General features: G+C 38.0%; 1 protein-coding gene across 5 annotated transcripts in view; it reads right to left on the bottom strand.

Moving 5' to 3' along the window:
- MYPN (myopalladin) overlaps positions 1-22,416 on the bottom strand; it is a 77,612-nt gene that overhangs the window by 13,007 nt on the left and 42,189 nt on the right. For all 5 annotated transcript variants that reach the window (XM_075505321.1, XM_075505319.1, XM_075505322.1 and 2 more), the window contains 8 exons: positions 22,221-22,368; positions 20,600-20,671; positions 20,245-20,386; positions 19,260-19,283; positions 17,108-17,224; positions 15,996-16,365; positions 13,309-13,896; positions 10,839-10,986 (listed from right to left, as the gene is read on the bottom strand). In XM_075505321.1, the coding sequence (XP_075361436.1) occupies positions 10,839-10,986; positions 13,309-13,896; positions 15,996-16,365; positions 17,108-17,224; positions 19,260-19,283; positions 20,245-20,386; positions 20,600-20,671; positions 22,221-22,368 (1,609 nt within the window). The remainder of the gene's footprint in view (positions 1-10,838; positions 10,987-13,308; positions 13,897-15,995; positions 16,366-17,107; positions 17,225-19,259; positions 19,284-20,244; positions 20,387-20,599; positions 20,672-22,220; positions 22,369-22,416) is intronic.

Raw genomic sequence — 22,416 nt, 5'->3', positions numbered from 1 at the left:
GACGTAGCCTATCCTTAGATATATTCCATTTGCTGAAAAAACAAGGTTCAGAAAATGCATCTTGTCTGAAATCTTCTAGAAAGTTAATTAAAGAACCAGCAAAGATCCCAAATCACTGGGACTTACATCTCTGATCATTTAGCCATTCCATCATACTGCTGATTATGCTCTTGACCAGTAGCTCCCAAATAGTAAGGAGCAAAGATGGGGAGGAAGCACAAAATTTTAGCTGACAAAGTCTTCTGATTTCTTCAGGAGACCAAGGAGACAGAATCGGCCAAAGGTTGAGAGGTTACAGGGGAGTTTTGAGGAGACAGGGGTCTGCAAGACTTGGGGGTGAGAGGAGGAAAACGTGGCAGCCACAAAGTAGAAAATGTTGGAAATGGCCATGGTGGAATAAACGCCCTGGTAATATCTGATTTTGATACTGTAATGGTAGATGTTGTATATTGGTCTCTTCATCTAAAATCTTTTTTTGTGGGGTTGCTGTAAGATCAGCTCTAGTAAAGATTAGCTGTGGTAGGAAAAGGCAGGTAGGTCAGAGTAGGGAGGGAAGGACTTTGATGAATGAACTCTCTTTACTGGAAACTGAGTCCTCCTTCCACTCCTCCCTTCTCTGATGCTGCAGGGCTGTTCCTTCCACAGAGCTTTGGAGCGGTGCCGATAATTACAGGTTAACAGGAGTGTTCACAGGGAGCTTAGATTGCTGAGTCCCCCCTTCAGGATACCTTCCTTACCTTTAACACTCTTCCTCCACTCTGACAGGTACAGCCTGCTCTCTGATACTTTCTTCAAATGTACCACTGCGAGTACAGCTTTGCCAAGCAGGAGTTTTTGAGCTTGCAGGTGTGTTGAAGTGTGTGAGATGTGCGCCAAAGGGTGGGAGCCAGCCACTAGATGGTATCATCCACTTTCTTAGCTGGCTTTGTTTGCTCTGTGGGCTGGCCAACAGCTGGTGATCAGCAAGCAGCCTTATAAAGTTTCATCTTGTTGAGCTTTTTTTCTTTCACACAGCATGTCTCAACAAATCACTTTAGTAGATCCAATTCTAATCTCAGTTAAGCCAGTGTAAAACCGGAAATTCTCTGATTTCTGACCAACCAAAGCTATTATTTTTCCCTTCAGATGGCGAGAGCTGATTATAGCGTTCTAAGGGAAAGTTAAGCAATCAGTCTTTTACCCTTGATACTGACAAAAAGCCTGTGTGTTTTTAGGAATGAAGAATCAAGTAAAAATCAGGGAGTGACTACTATGTTTTGAGCAGCAGCCATGTCACCAAAATGGCCTGCAGTCATATCTTGGTCCTAGAGTCTCCCATAAATTAAGGAATTCAGATCTAAATACTTTGTTGCCAGCAATGTACTGAAGAACATATTTGAAGTTTTGCTTTTCTTCCATTTCTTTGAGAGCTTTAAGAGTTTCCTTCATGTTGTTTAGGTAGTTCTTGACAGCAGAGAGCAAAAGCTGTGGCAAAAAAATTGCACCTACTGAGAAAGTATTACCTTGAGTCTGTGAATTTTCCAGTAGGACCTGAAGATACTATACATACTTCTTCTAAGAATGAAATTGTTTTCAGGGATTTCACGTGCTGTGTGGCATTTGGAAATGTGGAAGCTAATTAAGGATTAATTAAGCTAGGGGTAATGTCTTTCCCTCCTTCCCTTTCCATCATCTAATGATTTGTCACATGAATGAAGGCCAGGGCAATATAGCAAGTATGGTACAGAGAGCCTAATTTCTGCCTGTTTAAACGTGTTACTGTTTATTATGTAATGACCGTCTCAAAAATTATGTAATTATTTCTGGATATTGGTCATATGACAGCATAATTATAAAGCTAAATACATTGTTTTGCATACGTGTTTCTCATTTATCATATTTGAGCACTTTTGAGCGCTCTTATTCCCTTTATAAAGATAAACCATTTTTCAAGTGCTATGTATGTTTAGAGGGCAACAGGGTTGATGGACAGAGTAGGCGAAGTGACTTACAAATTGGTTATCTCAAAAGCTAGACACAGTAAGTCCGTGAAGAATTTTTACTCTGAGAGAGCAACTCTGAACTCGGATTAGAATAAAATGAGTGGGGATGAAAAATGTTAAGACTTCTCAGAGTCAGATAGCAACTGAAAGCAGTAGTCTAGAAGACTAAAAATTGGAAGAAAGCTTTTGGAAGAGCCAACATCTTTTATTTGTTAAGTGCAACATAATAAAGAACAAGGGAAGAAAAAGTAAGGGGCCTGCATCTGCTCCCACATGCAAAACCATTCAATCTGTGTAATCTGGAAGTCAGCAGATCAGTTATTTACTGCCCTGTGAACCTTACCAATAGTTAACATCGTTCGTTTATGGCAGTACATAAATCTGGCCCTGGACTATCTTAGTTGTATACAGTCTTCAACTTTATTGAGCTACATGCAGGTCTCATTAGACCTACAAAGCGTGAATGTGATGACTTTTTTCAGAATGATGTAACTAATCCCTAGATCAAATTTTTCTTTAGTTCAATTTTCTGGTGACTGTGTCAAAAGCAGGTTTTGGAAATGAAAATTGCTAATGACAAGAATAATGTCTCAAATTAAAAAGGCAGTATTGTACTTTTATACGTTTAATACATCCTCAACTGTATAGTCGAAGATTGGGGAATCATTGCTTGGTCCCTGAAGTGAGTTTTTCATCATATGGTGTTCTCTAGCAGAGGGAAGTAATGGGGCTAGGAAGACATTACCATTACACTTTCAAGGCATGACTTTAATGAGTAAGGTATTGACTCCAGAACAAAATGCTACAGAGTGGAGTTAAGAGGCAATGAAATACTGCAAGTTAATGGGTGAGTCTAGTATTATTTATAGAGAGTTGAGTTTAGTCAGCAATTTTTCATACTGATTTGTTTTTCAGATTCTTTGCTGTCCAAAAGAAGTTGTGGTATGTAATAAGAAATTAATAGTATAGGGTGCTGTAGCCATGATGGCTTACAGATGAAACCAAACAATGCTGATAGAGACAGTTAACATCTTTTATTACCTCTACTCCAAAGGTACAGGTTTGTCTTAAGTTTTCTAACCAACTAACAGAAATTAAACTTAGAGCAATTATTTTCTAACTGTAATTAGCCTAATGTTTCTTGCCTCTGTTTTAGATCTGAAAAAGTTTTCTGTGAACACAGCGTATCTTTTTTTTCCTGACTGATGTGCTGAAGATACTAACTTCTTACAAAATTTACTTCATTAAGAAATATGGGCAGTTCTTCCTTTTCAGCTTGCAGTACAAAATATGATAGGAATGCATTTCATGGGGCCACTTTGAAGTTAGTCATGGACAGGTTTTCTTTGACATTTCTTGAGTGCATGTGACTCTGGATGTATGTGCACACGCAGAAAAAGGTGTAAAATAAAAGGAACAGTTTTTTGCATATTGCTGCAGTATCAAGACTGGGCTATCATTACTGACGGCTGCTTCTCTGCCCACGGAAGCCACAAGAGTCGTTGTGTTTCCATGCTAATGCAACAGTCTCTGGCTAGGAAACGTGCAGGCTGACTGCATGTGTTTGGATAGGTCATTTTAAGGAGTTATATTCAAAAATACATTTTAAATTAGAAAATACTGAAGTTAGGGTTCCCACAGCCCCAAAGTGTTGCCTGTGTGTTGTGCTCATACTTCAGTCTTTGTCTTTCTAAATGTGTTGTTTAGTGTGCATATATATGCTTATATAAATTTACACACAAACCAACAAGACTAAGTTAACATTGCTGTGAAAATTTTAACGCCATCATACATAGACTGAAGGTGTTATACCAAACTTCCTATAAAGAACAGCAATCTCTGAAATAAGCGGAAATACACAGTTGTATAGAGAATATAATCTTGGAGTTTTTTGCTTGTTTGGTAGATTTTCTTCTAGAATTAGCAAGAACAGAAAATAGTTGTTCATATGGCTTTCTGAAGAACTGTTTTTATCACATAAGCCATAAAGCTATTTCTGAATGTGATTACATAAATGGAGCAGGGCAAAGTGTTTGTGGTTGTGGTTCAGACAAGTATTTCATAAAGTGTCACACAAAGAACAAGTCAGTGTGATCACTGGGTACAATGTTAAAACTAGGCTGCAGTTCAGCATACTGAGGAGACTAAGGGAAAGAGTACAAAGATTCAAGCTCTGGTTTTGGGTCAAAAATGTGCGTTTCCAGCTGCTTTTTGGCAACTTTCCTGGAACATGAAATTCTTACAGACAGGAATTCACACACTAGTTTAATATAGTAGCCAGATGTTTGAAATTGTGCTATCTCCCAGCTAGAAAACTATAAAATTCAAGCTCCTATCTAGAGGTGTAAATGTTCTGTACAAATTAGAATATATATATTACATATATATTATAATTGTATCTAATTATCTATATCTATATATGCTGAGTAGACTGCAACTTTTGAAACCTGGATATTTCACTTACATGCATTAGCACAAGGGGAGTAGGCAGTGCTGGTTGCATTAATGTTGTCGGGGTATAAGGCAGAAGGGTAAAAGACTGTTAAAACTGGCCAGAGCAAAGCCAGGAAATGTGCTGGTGAATGTGTTAAGCAGTTCCGTACCATTTTTCTCTAGTCACTAGTAGGACCTTGTAAGTGAGCGGTGCGGCATTATTGCCACAGAGACGTGTAGTGTATTCCGTATATGCTTTGACGATGTAGCTGAACCAGTTTAGTTGCCAGCTTGTGCTAGCAGCAGCGTTCCCTTGCTTCCCTCCCTGCTCATATTCATATGCTCCCACAGGTCCCTTCTGCCATCACTGGTGGCCATCCGATCCCACAGTGAGCTGTTCTGCAGGAGCGAGCTAGAAGAAAGTTAACTCAAAAGGAAAAAAAAAGTCAGACAAGTGCTAGTGGGAATTCGGGGCAGGTGAAGAAGTGAAATGCAACTTCTCTTCTGGGGAGTTGCTAGCCTTTGCACTGCCTTGGCAATATTGTTGTAGGGTGCTCCTGGATGGTTGTAATTTGACCGGTATGGCAAACAAAACCTTCTCTCAATGCAAGCATTGTTGAAGGTACAGATTCACATCATTTTGTCTCTGTGATCGATCTATTTGGCCCCCTCACCATCATTTTTTGAGCATCTGACAGAAGGCACCCTTCAGGGCAGGACTATTACCTGCATTTTACATATGAGAAATTGAGGCCTAAAGAAGCTAAGAGACCTGTTAAGGTAACATAGAAAGTCTGTGACAGAGCAGGTAGTTGGATCATGTTCTTCTAGATCTTGAGTCAAGTAATCTAGCTCCTGGGCCATTCTGCTACCTGTGAACCTTTTTGGGAAACAGGGGAATTGCATAGACTGTAGTAACTCCTGTAAGTTTTTAAGCACCTTTGTGTGTGAATATGAGTTCTAAAGTCCTGGATCTGTTGAAGTTAAAACCCATCTTGCTGTTGACTTTAGCGGGATTCAGATCTTAGTGAAAATACATGCTTACAGTTAGTAGAAGCTTGTAGCGTCAAAATATTCTGACGTTAGCATAGTAACCCATGGAAATTACCACAAATAGAAAGGCTCGAAGAGCTTTATTTGAATGTTGATTCCCATATACTGTATAAAAACATAATTCTGTTTGCCACTCATTGCCAGCTCCAGACAAATTTCCCAATTTAATCCCAGTTTTGAAACTTTTATTAGATTGGCTTTTTGGCAGAGTTATTCTAAATCCAGTTAACACTTTATCTAAGAAAATGGCATATATTGTATGTCACTGTCTGTTTACAAGCTGTAACACTTCCTTGGCTTCAACATCTAATCTAGGCTACTCTGACTGAAATCTTCTGTTTAGTTTGGATTCTTTCTCTCCCCTTCTCCCTCTCTCCTTCAGCAGTGGGAATCAAAAAACAACAGACCCAATGTGCATGCTTTTCTTCACTTATCATGTCCCATGGAGAGGTATCACTGAAGCGACTTATTTCTTGCAGTTGGGCCCCCTTACATGGCACAAGGCATGAATATCATGCTATCCAAATGTAAAGACAAACGCTTGAAGAGTCTAGCAAGTCATCTGTGGTACACAGCTAGACAAAATTCAAAATACAGTCCAGCTCAAAGTGATAGAGCAAGAGGAAAACAGAAGAGAAAGCAAATGAGGTTTCTATCTCCAACTCCCACAGACTTATCAGCTGGAGTGAGCAGCTTAGGAGTGTGTGTGAAAGCATGAGGAGCACAGGTTTCCTTTCCTAGGTGATGAGTTCTGCAAGCCAGCATCCTTACCAGGAAGACCTGTCTGTACTTTGTTGTTGATTAGATCTAGATGTTGAGAAGACAACTACAAGTGGTTGTTCAACTATTCATTCCCATGATTATTGGGAGTTTATATCTATGAATGTCAAGATCTGGTAATTTGTCTTGGTCAGGTTCTTAAATCTTTTCTCATTCTGGTACAGAGTAAATAAGCTTCCATGAGGACTCCTTGGGGTTTAATTCTCATCCTTAGTCCAAAATTGCCTGCATTTGCTGACCTTTGGGAGATAATGTGAAGCTTGTTTTTGAGCAAGATTTTTGGAGTGATTGAAATAAGTGTAATTCTTGTGCCCTGGGGAACAGAGCTCTTGGTAATTCTTGTGACCTTTCTGAGGTTGACTGCTTAGTAGGGAACTGTGAGGAGATGATTCTGTTTGATCAGTGTTGAGGTGTTAGTGGTGATGTGGCCTGTGTGCTGAGCTGGGTCCTGCATATGGCTTTAAGGGCTGTGGTTTTTAGTGATCTAAAAGCTTTTGGACAAACCCTGCATCTCTTCTGCTCTGAAATTTCTTATAAAGCATTCCCTAGCAAAAGTAAAGAATATTCATGTGAGGGCTGTACATAATTTTCTAAACAGCTGTAGCTTTACCCTTTGTCCTAAAAATAAGGCAGTGACCACGCTGCTGTCTGGGTCTTACATAAGACACAACCAACCAGCATTGCCACATGATATTCTTCATAGTAAATGACACAGATATGTGAGCACAGTTTGTAATTCTTATAACCAAAAGGTATAAACCAAGCCCAGGTACTTAACTCTCCTTTCCTTTATTATTGCACAGTTAATTCCTTTATTTTTATGACTGTACAGGATTTTGAGGTTTAATTGCCTCATTTTTCTATTTTATATTATTATTTGTATAGCAAAGTTTTGAGGAGATAATATCATTAATTTCTAAGTTTTGCCTGTAAAGCTGAATTTCCTCTATTTATGATCCCATTGGTGAAGCCTGTAAATGTTTTCAAATACCAGGGCAAAAGAATCAGTTTGCATTACACATTTATATTTTTTTCCATTTGCCAAAATCCTCCCAAATACTCTATCTGCCCTTTTCTCCCCACATGTCTTTTTGTTTCTACATGACGTATTCTAACTGAACGTTACCAAGATATTTTACTTGTAAGGAAGATAAAAGGCCCAATGGACTAGATTAACAGATTTTGGGAAGTGGAGATAACACAGGCTGTGCTCTCCTTTCGTCAAATAGTGCAGTAGCCCAGATATTCACTGAGGTTATGAGGCTTGGATTCTTTGTCTCACAGGATTTCAACCTCAGTCTCCAAGAGGAAGCTCTGAGCTCCATGCCAACAAAACATTATGAGGGTGGAGGTAAGTGGTCAGGGAAGTTCTTTGTCCTTCTTGTCCTCTTTCACTTTGCAGAAATACTGAAGCATCCACTACAGCGAAGACAAGAATCCAGGTGTTTGTCCTAGTTCCGAGGCAGGAGAGTGATTCTGTTTCTCTCTCCCTGTCTCTGTCTGTTTCTTTTCTCTGACACAAACTGGAAGAAAGGATTCTAGCAGCTTCCTCAAACAACCCTAACCATTAAGCTGAAATGCTCTCTGAAATGTCCTGCTAAAGGAGGGCCTGTTCCACTCTGCCTGAAAGTCTTAAGTTTTGTTCACTGAGCTGGAGAAGGTGAGAGAAGGGCTCAGGTCTCCTGCTAAGGGAGCTGTTCTGAAAGGTGGAATTTCCAAGTTTTTATCCTGCTGATAAAGAATGCTTAACTATTTGTGCAACCTGGGACAGCACCAACAGTACACGTACCCACTGGCAAGGAGTTAGGCTGTCCTTATGGGAGTTAAGAGTTATGAATTCAACTGGCCAAGGAAGAAACTGAGTTAAGTCTCCTATATCCTGGGATTTGTCCTAACCTCTTCCTGCAATTGCCTAAAGCTAATCCTCATTTAGTGTATCTTCTGTTTGAAAGAACTGAGCAAATCTGACTGAAGGTGTTTGGTATAGCTGAACCTCTTTTTTCCAACACTCCTAATTGTGATGAAATTTCACCTGGCAATATAACATACTACCATCTGCATAAATGACAGGCATGGTGTTTTTGTCTGGTAAAAATGACAGCTTGTTAGTGCATGTACTTGGTCAAAGTTGCAGCTAGAATCATAGCAAAATCATTGAATTTCTGTCAGCACTGCATGATTATCATAGCTGTAGAAGACTAATCTGTTCTGTCTCATGCAACATCAGCAAAATTACCAACTACATTCTGATTCTGGATTTCTTTATTGTTGGTGATGAATGATGTACTGGATGAAACAGAAGGAGTACATCTGGATTAGCAGATATCACACTGAGTGCATAATGCTGACACTTAGGAAAATCTTGACTTGTAAGCTAAACAGTTTTCATATGGAACTCAATGATAGATAATAAATAGAGCACCAGGATGTAAATCACTCATGTTCATTACTGGACTTTATATAGTAATATAAGACAATACCAGTACTTGAAGACACAGATTTGTCATCTGCAGCTTTCATTCTGGATGATCCCTACATGCTCTGCAGATATTGTAAATGAGACCAAATGCTGCTATTGAAATATGGGGTTACAATACAATTCTCTAAATAAAAATACACTATAGGACACATTTTATGAGAAGGAATTTTTAACATAACATGTAGAAAATACAAGGGAGCCAACACTTTGAGATTCTTATTGGGTGCTGTACTCCATTCATTATGCAGTGGTCTCTCATACAGAGGAGAGTTGCATTCATATTTATGAGAAAGTGAATAAGAAGTCCTTCCCTACCATTATAATAATCAATTTAATGCAGATATGCTGTATATAGGATGAAAATGTCTCCTTTTTAATTCTGTGTTAACTGCAAGAGGCAAAAATGGAACAAAATCTATGGGTGTGAATCCAGCACTCCAACATATTATTCTCATGATGTTGATTGTTCTATATATGGCAAAGCAATAGGAATTTTGGAAAATACTATGCATCCTCTCATCTCTTTAAATAATCACTGCTTTCACTGAGGAGAAAACTCAGACTTGAATTTGCTGGAGTCAGTCTGAGCAGTGGTTTTCCTGGATGTGGAAGAATAAAATCAGAAGTGATTAATGGTGGGAACTGAGGGGAAAATGAAGGAACTTTCATTGAGCAATCCTAAAATTGTTTTCTAGTTCATTACCGTTGGCATTCTAATTACCATAACAATTAGAGAAGTGCCAGCTTTGAAGTTTTTCAGTGTTTAGGGGATTTGGGAATTAAGATTTTGGTGTGGTCTCATACAGAATAGCTAATACGTGTATAAATAACTTCTGCTGTCAGTGGATAACTTTGACACTAGTAGTGATCATTGTTTCTAAAGGGCTTATCATGCAGTTAACTTGAAAGACTGATTGGTATTTCACAGTAGCTCTCTAAATAATTTATCTTACTACCATAGCAAGTACAAATTGTAACACTTGTGATTCATCTGCAAAACATACCGCTTGCCAGTTGTTTTACTCAAAATGCTTTGGCAGCATGATCTGTCAGAAAGAAAGGTCAACAGCAAAATTAAGAAAACAGGGATTACACTGCAGTTGTCCACAGAGGGTAATTTACTCCAGAGACTCCATGGCTTTTTGCTTATCTTTGCATGTTCTCTGTCAGAAGGGCTAACAGACCTTATGAAAGTTCCCTTGTTGATGACAGATCAGGGTAAACCATTATTTGCTGTGTTAAGCCTGAGCTGGCGGGACAGCTATGGAGGGCTCCATGGCCAAGGTGAGAGTAGCATAACTGCCTACAGACAGAAAGCTATCTAGCAGTCCTTAGTGTGTCCTACTGTTATTTGAGAGTGGCTGAACATGATTTACAGTGATTTCAACCTCAAAATATTACTTAATTTTTTATTTCTTCTTTAATTTCATAGACACTGCCCAGATCCGGTGAATTGATTGATTCCAGTTAAGAATGAACTGATATTTAGTTCCTTGAACTGTGTAAAAGGCTTGTTATTTTGCTAAACTCTAATAATGCTAGGCCTAAAGTTCGGTGTATGCCAGTAACAGCTACCAAAAACTTTGTTAAGTTCCTAACAAGTCCCTGTCAATTCATATAAGTCAGGAGATTTGGAAAAATAGGTTTAATGCTAAAAATGGAATACCACATTTTAATTCAACCAAAGTAAAAAGAGAAACCATTTCTTAAACAGTTTGATTACTTTACTCCTTAATTTGTGTTAAAAATATACAGTGTATGAATGTGTATGTGTGCATGTGAATGAGTTGAGCAACTTGTAAAGTGAAACAATTAAATCCAATGTACAGAAGCTTCCATGAAAAGAAGTTTTACATTCCTACAGGTCTCTATTAGAGATGAGCAGAAATTAAAAATGCTACTCAGTGACAAAGTAAGCCCTCTACAACTGCATCCCTTCATACTTCCTATTTAAAGCTCCAGTTTGCTATTCCAAACCAGTACTTACCACAAAACTTTACTCTGCAAAGTCGTCTAGCAGCTCAGCCACACAAACACCTTTTGTTTCACAAGTCATAATATGTATCTTGTTAATGAGTGAAATTTATTTTAATAACACTTGATTTTCTTACCTGCTGACTACTTTGTTGATTAACATCCTCTCTGAAATGCAGTTTTCTTTCCAGGTCCTTTACAAGTGCAGCTTTATTTTCCCGAATAGAATCATCTGTTGCTAACGACAGAGGCTTCAGATTTTTCTTTGTTAATCCCTGGGTTGGGCTATTAAAAGAAAATTCTGATACTAACATGCAGCAACCAGTATATATTTTTTTTGTCACCTGTGTGATATGATAAGTTATGCTTCAGTTGTCTGGAGGAACCTGATATTTATTTATAGAGAAGCCAAAGCACCATATGGGATTTGATTTTTTTGGTACTATTTTAATGGTGCATCCCATTCCCATGCCAGTAGGAATGAAGGACACACATCTTAAAGATAATAAACATTATAATACTATAATAAGCATCTAAGTTATCTAAGCTCCGTTTATATTTATCCTGGAATAATGATGTCACAATGAATGCTAAAGAAATGCGTATAGGTGTTACCATAGGTATACAATTTATACATTTTACTATATCAGGCAATAATTTAAAAGTTAATACAATTTCTCATTGATCTTTATCTCACATCTTCATTGATCATTTACTCTTTCCATGAACTTTTACTTCTTTCATTTCTCTCACCCTTTTATGACACCTAACATCAACAGTTGTTTTTATTTTTATTTTATGTAGTCTGTTTTATTCTAGTAAGGTTTGAAAATAGTTAAATTCTTAAATAAGACTGTTGGGAGACTGTGAGAGTGCACTGCTGAAGCACAGCAGCCACACACTACTAGAGAGTGTGCTATGTTCTAGTAATTTACTGGGAGTTGGCATCTTAATAACAGGGGGTCTAGGTAAAAGGCGTAACTAATGATTGCTGTGCAAGATATGTTCCTTTTGTTGTACTGCAGACATGGTGACCTCTCACTGCTTTTGTAACCAGAATTATTATAATTGATAATGCCAAAAAAGGAAGCTGAAACTTCAATAGATATTCACAGATTAGCACAGATATTGTTCGGGTTCCTTCCTGATCTTTTGTGCCCTCACTTTGACTCTCTCCCATGTAGAGGTCTAGATTTGAATCTCAGCACAATAAGCTCCAGTTATGTGGGAATTCAGCTCCAAGCTGGGACCCAGGAAAGGTGAAATGAAGAAAACAATATTTAACTACTCTGCCTGGTAGGCATATTGTAAGGATTTATTTGGTAAATCCTGTACAACAGTTAGAATAAGTAGAGCACTTTGCAAGGGTTAAGTGCACCAGCTCTGAAGGAGAGGAAGGGGAATGGATGAGTCGTTGCAGTTGATTTTTGCTTGCTGTTGCAATGTTGTGAAATCAGGCCGAAGGCTTGAGTTCGGTATAGTTAAAACCTTCGCTGTGAACCTTATAACTTTATTATGTATGCCTGCCCATGATACCAGGGCCATGAAGGCCTGCAGGCGTGTGCCACAGGGTGATAGAGATTATGTGGCTGTGCTGGGGAACTGGGAAGTCTGGCAGTAGGAGTGCAGTAATGGTTTGAAGGCAGGATTTCTTGGCACGTAGGGTGGTGAATGTTATGTATACAGGGACACTTTTTTTCTGTTATAATTACAGATTGGTTGGTGTAGTATCAGCAGAATAGTTAGGAGATTGTGACTTACTGATGGCTATCACTACCTTGAAGCGTACCATTGGTAAAAAGGGGAAATATTCCTTACTTTGTGCAGAATTTAGAGTTCTATGGATAAAACGTTGAATCAATCTACTGGTGCTAGCCGTGCTAACATAGGGTTCACGTAGTCCACAAAAGGGTTATTAACTTGAACTCTACTAGTAAAGAAGGAACTCTTAAGGCCACAACCTTTCCAGTACATCATCGTTCTTATTTGTTTGTACGGTGGTAGCCATTTTGTCACAGAAATCATGCTGGCTGTCAATTAAAATATTTATGTGCAAAACATTAACTCTCCTGAGAATTTCTGGGGGAATTTAAATACAGAAAATATTGCAACCAGAAAAACACTTTTACATAAGTTATTTCTTAGATTTACCTGGACTAAGAAATAACTTACATTATGAGGTACCTTTTAAAACTTTACTTGTTGCTTACAATATGTAAGAATGTTTTTATAGCTCATATAGGCATATGTTCTTAGAGTGACTTATCCTGCAAGCTCATGAAATCTCTTTTCTCCCGTTAGCACAGTGTTATGAATCTCTGAGCCCCCAAATTCTTGTATATATCTTTTTATAAACTCCCATTTCTCTGTCTTGAATTTATCTTACCCTTGATGTATCTTATTATAGAAGCTACTATCCCTTCCATTCTTAACTGAATGTGAGGTTAGATGAAATGACCAGAATATTTGAGTAACTCGCTTTTCTATTTTATGAATGACTTGCATTTCAGTAAACTCCCCACTGAACCCTTGAACAGAAATACATCTGAGTTTCCTTTATGAGTATTTCTTGCCCCTGCTTCTGCACATATGGTTTATGCTACTTACATGGCTGGTGTACTTCTGGGGAGTCCCATAGCATTGGTTGATGGCACAGTAGGAAGTGAAGGAAGAACAGCACTAAGGAAAGCTACTGGATTCTGAATCCGGCCAGTTGGGGAGAGAGGAGCAGGAGTCACACTCTGCGGCTGAAACTGTTTTACACTAGATGTAGAAAGTGTTAATGGAAGCACCATGGATTCTTTAGGGCTTGGTAGAGACTGTTCATTTTTGCTTGTAAACCCTCCTGAAGACCTTGATTGGGCAGGTGGAGGATTTCCTGTGAAATTTTCCTTGTTATTTGTTCTTTGAGTTCCTTGAGGGACGTTGCTGAATGTTGTAACTGAGGAGCTAGAAGAGGAGCTGGCAGGCGGTGTGGTTTGTGATGGTAGGAACTGTTTAGGTCGGGTATAGCTGAATGCTTGTGAAGCAGAGGCTTTGCTTTGTTTGTACATAGTTGAGGTGGACTGTTGATGGAGTGAAGTAGCAGAATTCAATAAAGCTGTGTTGAATGACAACTCTTTTGTAGACGTCTGATGCACCTGCTGTTGTTCAAGCAAGACCTGGTTGTGGAGCTGTTTTAACTGGGTCTGATCACTGCACATAAAACAAAGATGAGCAAAATTGGTCATGAGCCCTGAACATGCTGGCTGACTACATTTCCATATGTGAATTGCAAGATAAAAATTCTATGTCCTGTGATACAGTAAGAGGTAGAGGAAACTGTTACCTGGCATATTCTCTAACATTATGAGAAAAGCATAATATTAGTTTGCTACTAAAGTAAACTTTTCCTTCTTCTCCCCTTCTTTGTCAGAGGCACAAAAGCTTTCTGTCTGAAAATCATTTGACTAAAGATGATTCTTACATTTTAACACATGAAATATAAATATAAATCTTACTCTTACTTGAAGATATTTAAGGGATAGCATTGTCAAATTCTGCTCTATGACACCTTAGTACCTCTCTGCTTGTGTGACTAAGAATAGGATTTGGCTTATTGGATTTTAAATGAGCGTTTGTAAGCCAGATTGCAGTTATTTAGCTCCTGTTAAAGTGGGTTCTGAAACCAGCATTTTGGCTAATAAAGCTTTGTAGTAATCCACCAAGAGAGATATTACCAACATAGTTTAGGTAGTGTTGACATTCGGTGACAGGCAGGAGTGCATCATTCAGGGAGGACTTGCATTTCATGCAATTGTTGTTTCCTAGGTGCTATCTACTGTGTATGTCTTCAGGGCTTTTTTACTTTGCAATTAAGGAAAATTATTTTGCCTTGTCGAGTGGTTTATTTAGTTATTATGTACATGGAAATACAGCATATGGAAAAGAGGCTAACTTTTCCCCTTCCAAAACCAAAAAGGACATAGAGGATATGGCAAATGATCATGTAATAAATTGTCAAGTATTAAATAACTATTGTTAAAAAGTGAAAAATGTAGAAGTAGAGACCAACCACAACTGGTACTGACAAACCAAATACATGAAGTCAACAGAACGTCTTTTCATTTAAAAGAATTGTTTCTATAATGTGCTAAATGTCACATTAAACGTAGATAAAGATAGCAATTTCAAGTTTTCAAAAAGTAGAATGTTAGAGAGTTAGAAGTTGTGCAATCCTGATTTTGTGTCCTTCATATGTAATCTGCATAATAATGCACTCCTTTGTCATAGGATTTTTTTTTGGGGGGTGTGTGTGAGAGAAATTCTGCTTTATGCAAACATTGGGCAACTTAAATACTGCATCTGCTCCCCCCTTAAACACACTGTAGGTCTGAAAGTAAATAGGTCTGTGAATATGGGCTTAACAAATTAAAAAAACACTGCTCCAAGTTCTTCCTCTGCTACATGGTATGCAAGTTCTGTCTTCTCACTTGTAATGTTTATGCTATGAAATTACATCCCTGCTTAAGAGTACCAATGAATTACTTTATAAAGTCCTTCCTGAGTCTTTAGTTAAAGCTTCTGCCTATTTAAGAAACAAAATTAAGGACTCTGCATGCTTTTTGTTAAACTAGATTTGAGAGGTTTCAAAAATGCTGAAAAGATATTTCATAATAAACTGCAGTGTGAATTCCATAAATCGTCCTCTAAGAAAACTACACTACTTCTTAAAATTTCCCCTTGAGCTCACAGTACACTAATTATGCAGGTGCTTTTTAGTTAAAGAGGTTTCACATAATCAAACATTTCCAAGTATTTTATCTGTTTTAGGAGGAGATTATGTTTGTGAGACATGAAAGTCATGAGGCGTGGCCTTTGGGACTACACTTGCTAGCTAGTTGCTAGCCCATACTATGTATAAGACTGAATATGTCTGGGATTGGCAAAATTGCATACTCAGAATTGAGTGAGATATATTTGAAGAACCTGCTTTTATTTTGCCTGCATAAAAGCAGTGTTGTTCACCTTTTGTCTGCAGTAGAAACCATTGTGAAATTAAATAAAATTTCAAAGGGAAAACATTTTCCTTTTAAATTTGGAGAACATTTTTCCCAGGAGGGATATACAGAAAAAATATCTAGCTCTGTAGAATATGTTTTCTAAGAGTATGGTTAATCAGGCCAGCACCATGTGATACTGACTGTCTTTTTGTTCTGTGTTTGAGTTTTTTGCTCTAGTGCAATAGTGTCCTGGTCTATGAATACTAAATAATATCAGTGATGCTCCTGAGACTTAGAATCCCTTTTACTTACAGCTTTGGTTTAGCCAGTACTGGGGGGGGTTCCTTGGATGGCGATGTTGGCTCTGGTATTTTCATTGGCTGTCCATTTATCCTCTCTTGGAAATAGTTGGCTCTGATTTGGTTTGTAGCACCAGGTCCATCCTCTGGTGATGATTCACTTCCTTTATCATCTTCAGGCAGCTTGAAGTGCACACGGAGACCTATCTTGGAACTTGATCTGGGTTCATTGTGGTTCACAAGAACACCTTCAAGTTTAGGTTTGGGGGTTTGATTTACTACACGATGGGAAGAAGTACGTAGGGGAGGTTGATGTTCAGCAGCAATTAAGTTGATTGAGCTCATTGTGTGAAGGGTAGCAGCATTACTACTGTCTTCAGATGCTGAAATAGCAAATACCAAACTTTTGGTGATATGTAAATACCATAAATTATAGTGAAATGAAATCACAAAAGTTACAGTTGGAAAAACTCCATCTGATGTCCTCCCAGCTGTTGGACTGAGTTGTTTGACCTCATTTGTTTAACAACAAATTTCCTTGACAAAGGAATGTTGTAAAGGCGGGGGGGAAAGAGACACCGTTCTAGTTTGGAAGATCCAGCAGTGGTCTTCAGCCATGTCCCCCATGAATTCCACCAGCATCTTTGAAATACAAACTTTCTTTTCGGAGAATTCTCTAACTTTTTAATTATGAAGAACACTGCCAGAACTTGAGCTGAATTGGAGTCAACAGTGCACTATGCTTTTATTTACTGTACTTTGCTCACCTAACTGCTTAGTGACTTGGCAGCATAAATCGTGTAGACAGTATGAAAGAATCTGTTTTGAGGTTTCCTCCTTTGGGCTCTGCACCAAAGGGTTATTGAAACAGCAACCTAGACAGTCCATAGAGATTCCAAAAATGGCTATTGCCCAAATCTTGAGGTCAGCAAGAGCTGTGTTTTTGGAAGGGCTGTGTGGGATTTATTCCCTCATGTTCCTTGTTCCTTCACATTTCTAATTGGGGAATGACACTTTGAAAAGACATAGCGATCTGTATGTTCGATAAGCAGCTTGGACTGTACAGTGCACCAGCCTGCTCTGCTTGTATTTACTAGCGAGCAAAGGACTAAAACAAACTCTTACCTTTGACAGTTAGATGAGCTATACTAGATACTGTGCCATATTTATTGCTTGCAGTACAGGTGAAACTGCCAGAATCTTCTGAAAATACTTCAGCAATAACGAGAGTACAAATTTCCTCTGCAAAGCATCAAAGCAGTATTATTACTTGAAGTGAACATGCATTTAAAAAACACACAAAGCCTTGACTCCCCTCGTGGACATTTCCTTAAGGTTTTCCACCTTGCTCCGTTTGATTTTAGTTTCGTCAGTATTATCAATTTTGGCAGCCTTTGTGTGCAGCAGCTGTTATCAGCATTGTCTACAGCAACTGGTACCCTCTGTGCTCCAGCATGCCCAACGAAAGTGAAGAACAGGTGTCAGCAGTGTTTGGAAAACATTAGAAAATGTTTTCCTAGTCACATGAAGCACAGACTTTCTCTCTGAAGAACTTAAAATTTAATTTGGAGAAATATAGCGTACTCTATACTGACAACTCACGAAAATATATGTATTTTTATCTCCCTGCGGATTGAAAGATTAGTTATAATTAACTGGGAACTATTCAAGTGTAAGGTGAAGAAATACAAAACACATACATATAGGCTGGCATTTTTCAAAGTACCAGTGCAGATTTGCAGATAGAGGGGGTTGTGCTAATTGTGCTTATAGAAAGTTGCCTTTTCACTTCTTTGTGAAGAAGACCAATGGGTACCAAACATGTGCTAGCAAAATTGTATTAGCAAAAATTAAATTCCATCTTGAAATGTCAATCTGGGGTTATGACCTTCCTGTATGACCAGTATCTGACATGTCCGGGCAGCAGTACCAGCTAATAAATACCTATGGTGATGGGATTTTAAATCTTTCGTTTGGCCGAGTAGCTGGCATGGGGAGGGAGAGTAACATCTAAAGTGTATTGAAATGTGGACTGATAGCATTTCTTCAACTAGTCAGTGACTATTTTGCTACCATTTTGCAAGAAACTTCCCTAAAACCCTACAGGATTAATATTTTATGGGTATTTGTGTAGAAGACCATACCACACTTAAACTTGATTGTTTCATGTCATCACTGAGGAAAATGTAGTAGCAACAAAGAGATTATTTGCTAACAACTATAGGAGAATAATAGTGTATTATAGTACTAGGATTATAGAACTAGTTTAAGGCATTATAGTATCTAGTTTATAGTACTTGGATTTGCCAACCACTGCATGCATGGAAATCCAGATTCCTTCTGAATGAGCAGCAGGTGATGAGGCAGTGACAACTGCACCCAACTGATTACCCTCTAAAAACTGCTTCACATTACTCAGCAGTGATGCCACTGGACAGTAAAGGAATGGCATCGGTGGGTTCTGGTAGAAGCTCCATTTATTCATTCCTAAGTCTCAGTGAGAGACATTGCAGAGAGAGGGAGTCTCTTTCAATATACTTTTTGGGGTAAAAAACTTTTAATAGGGCAAGGAGAAGAGTTACAGAAGTTTATGTTCCATAAGAATTAATACTCCTTTGGTAATTTTCTGTCTTAAGAGGGGCAGCTTTATATTTTTAATAGTGAAAAGCATAACGGGGAGAGTGATTGTCTCATGGAGAAGTAATCAAAATCTATAAGGTTCCTTTGCTCAAATCATGCGGAGTAGCCTACATTCTGCTCTGACCCTTGAAATTAGCAAATCCAGCCACTTTTATAGGATTTGCTGATATCAGGGGTGGAACACCTGATGTGATACTCTCATATTACGCTGGTAGGGAGCAAAGGGAATGGCTGACATGGCTAAACATCTGATGCAATGTTCCCTAACTGGTAAACTAGATAAAAATAGCTCAGTCCTACATCATCTGGTGTAATTCTGAACCTCAGATATACAGGGTACCCTCATACATTAATTTTGTAAATCTTCAGCTCATAAGGGGGTAACATTTAGGTCCCAAGTTAGAACTGAGTCAAAGCAGAATGGAAACATTATTTTCTTCAAAAATGATAGAATTAATTCAAATTGTATGTTTCTGGAACAGTCTGCAGTGAAATGCATCTCACTAGTAGCTATGGAACATGGGGAAAAGAAGAAATTACGTTAATTAAATTATGGAGTTTAAATAATTATATTTTGTGAGGTTAAATCACCACATTTTTATAATCAAAAAAGTATGAGCCTTTTGATGATCCTCACCTGGTTCAGCCATAGATCGTGGTTCTAAAGGGAAGAAGAGCAGAATTAGTAGATTGAATATACTTACTTTTGCCAATATTTTTTTTCTTAAGCACTAAATATGAAGCTTGCTCTTCTCAATATGATGGAATACTCCTTTTGATCCAATTTTCTGTTTAAGGAGTGGTGGAGACAGCCAGGCCTTGTACTCAATGGTATGTCAAATCCACTGAGCAATATGAACACTTATGAACAAGTGAGAATGAACACTTGAGAACTTATGAATAAGAAATAAATTCTGCAAGGAGTATTTTTTTGAAAACTTAGTATTACTTTATTGTGTCTTGAAGACAACTTCTGAAACTATTACACACATGAAATCAAGTTATGATAAAACATTGTCTCATTTAGGTTTGATTTAGTGTGCTATTTAAGGAATTTCTATTGAGTTTTAGCAATTTTAGCATTCCAGTGACTTATGAGGAAACTGCAGAAGTTTAGACTGCATTTGAAAATTAAAGTAGAAGTATATGTTTACAACCTAATATGTATGATGTGCACACATATGTATGTGTAAGCATGCTATCATGTACATCAGGTTACTTTTGTGGATAAATAAGCAATCCACTGCCCATGAGCACTATTAGAATAGCACTTAAGTAAAAGATGAGGGATTTATGGGCAATGGAACTCTACATAAATGGTGCAAACCCAAAAACAAACGGCAGAAGTAAGGCTGAATTATAAAAGGACATTGAAGTGGCAAAGGGATCAAAGCAGAAGGCAAAACAATTCAATATTTTGGGGAATCTCAGACAAATACTACCTGTGAGTATGCTGTTCAATTCATCCACAGCTTTGGCTTCTGGAACCCAGATTTATTGCCATAAATATGGCTTATATAGTTCTTACCATTGTAATAAGAAATTCAAAGTGTTGCTATGTTAGCAATTTTGTTGCTTGCCTATATTTTATTAGACACAATATTTCCACACAAGAAACATACTTTTCTGTAATATCCTAAAATCTGGAGAATCTTCTATCAGTGTTCCTTCTCTATACCATTCAACCTTTGGGGAAGGAGCTCCTTTCACCCGACATTCAAAGACAACAAGCTGCCCCTCAGAAGCTGAAATATCCTGTAACATCTAATAGAGAAAATGAATAGACAGTCAGTAAATGTCTTATTGGTCTGGAAGTAATACTGATTTCAGTAAGATTTCATAAAGCCACTTGAATCCTTGAATGGCTTCAGAAATGCATAATTCCTTTTTTTATTTTTGATAGCTAAAAAAATTAATTATCTCTCCATACAATTAGTTGACTTCTTCAGTTTTCAAATACGTCATAGAACAAATTACCTTTGTAAATACAGGAGCAGCAATTATAGGTCTTCCATCCAGTCCTTGCAAATAGTTAGTGGGGCTTTGAGCCTGTAGATTGCAAAATATCACATGATGATGTTTAGGTGTACAGAGGATATTTTTCCATATACAGGAGAAACATGCTCTTGAATGACACAGAAGAGATTTTGGTGGGTGAAGTCCAAAGCAAAATATTTAATGCAATGAACAAAAGTTGCTCTGTTGTAGACAACTGGTAGCGATCTTCCTGGATGGGTTACTGCCTGAGTAACAAAAATGCTGTTATTGCCTTATTGAGTTAATCGTGGCAAAGAAAACTTCACTGCAGTGTATTGTAACATCTGTCATTAATACTTCACTAAGGCAAATCTATGTAGGCTGCTTGGTGGTAGTCTCCTTTTAAAAATTCTTACTTACAAAATATTTATGGATGTTAATAAGGAAAAGTTAAGTCAGGTAATGTGTGTGACTGCTACTGTAATTCTTCTCCTTTGCCAAAACCAAACAATTTACAGAGGTGGAATATCACCCTATTGACCCTACTTAGTGAAATCAGAATAAAATTATTCTCCTCCTGGAAAACTTCCTTATATAACTTGATTAATAGACTTTTTCATTTTAGGGAAATAGAAGCTGCCCCAGAACAGCAGAATTAGTGATTCAGTATCTCGGGAAACATAGCCAAATTTTATAGATGGTGTTTTATAAGCCAACAAGATTAAAAGTGGTAATTTTTGAGATAACTATCACTCTTGACTTAGGCAACCTCTGTCAAAATGGCAAAATGTCACAAAGGCTTAGTTCTATTCTCTTTGTAGTCAAAAGTAAACATGCATTACTTCACCTATTCAGTATCTGTTTATTGGTTACCAACTAATTCTAGGATGTAAACATTGAAAAGACAGTGTAAAGTGAGTTTCTCATTAACTTCTCAGTTTTATTTTTAAGTGAATATGGCTTTTCTTTCCTATTAGGTATGAACTCACAGTTATGAATATTCTGATAGTTTGGAACAAAAAGGATTTGAAATGCATGCTAACTTTAATTAGAAACTCTTTGATATGGATATTAAAATGTTATGGGGTAAATAAGCATATCTACATATAAAGTAAACATAGTAGGGAAATGATTTAGCTTAAAATAAATTCCATTGAAAGAAAATGATTTCAAGTGAGTTCTGTAGAAAGGGAGAGGAAAAAGCTATAGGCTGCCGCTATTGAAAGTGAATGAGTCAGTCTGCAATGTGAAGAGGCCAATGAGTTGACTTACACATCCAAGTGCCCTGCACGGCATGCAGTCTCTGCCCTGCTGGAGTGCACACAGATTCCCGCCGCTGGCTGAGCTAGCGGCAGCTGCTCCTTCTGCTCACTGCCGCAGAGATGCCTGTAACCTGGGGATGAAAGGTTCCCTTCGCTTTGCCAGGTGCTAAAGGTTAGCTACTAGGCAGGACATCTCTTCCGTGTATGCAACTACTGTATGGCTGTGAGGTTCAAAGCTGAAGTTCAACAGCAAAGCAAAAACTAGAAAATTTGGCGGTTCTGAGTCACAAACTGTAGAAGAAACACCTTTTTAAGAGCTTGCTTTTGGTCCTTGAAATTCACCATATTGTTTCCCCTACCTGATTAACTGGTGTTGACACAGGCTGGACAGGTACAGACACAGGCTGAACCATGGCAGACGGTGCCTTGGAGGTTTCTTGATGCTTGGTTGCAGTTCTAACACCAGGAGATGCTGCGTTCAAGGAGGATTCAGCTGGCCTTGGTTTGCTGTGAAATAGTAACCAAAACCAAATTCTCTAATTGGACCCTAGAGCC

This window comes from Mycteria americana, chromosome 6 (genome assembly GCF_035582795.1).
Source record: "Mycteria americana isolate JAX WOST 10 ecotype Jacksonville Zoo and Gardens chromosome 6, USCA_MyAme_1.0, whole genome shotgun sequence".
Lineage (NCBI taxonomy): Eukaryota > Metazoa > Chordata > Aves > Ciconiiformes > Ciconiidae > Mycteria > Mycteria americana.
The sequence above is the reverse complement of the archived record's forward strand: the minus strand, read 5'-3'. Positions and strand labels throughout refer to the sequence as shown.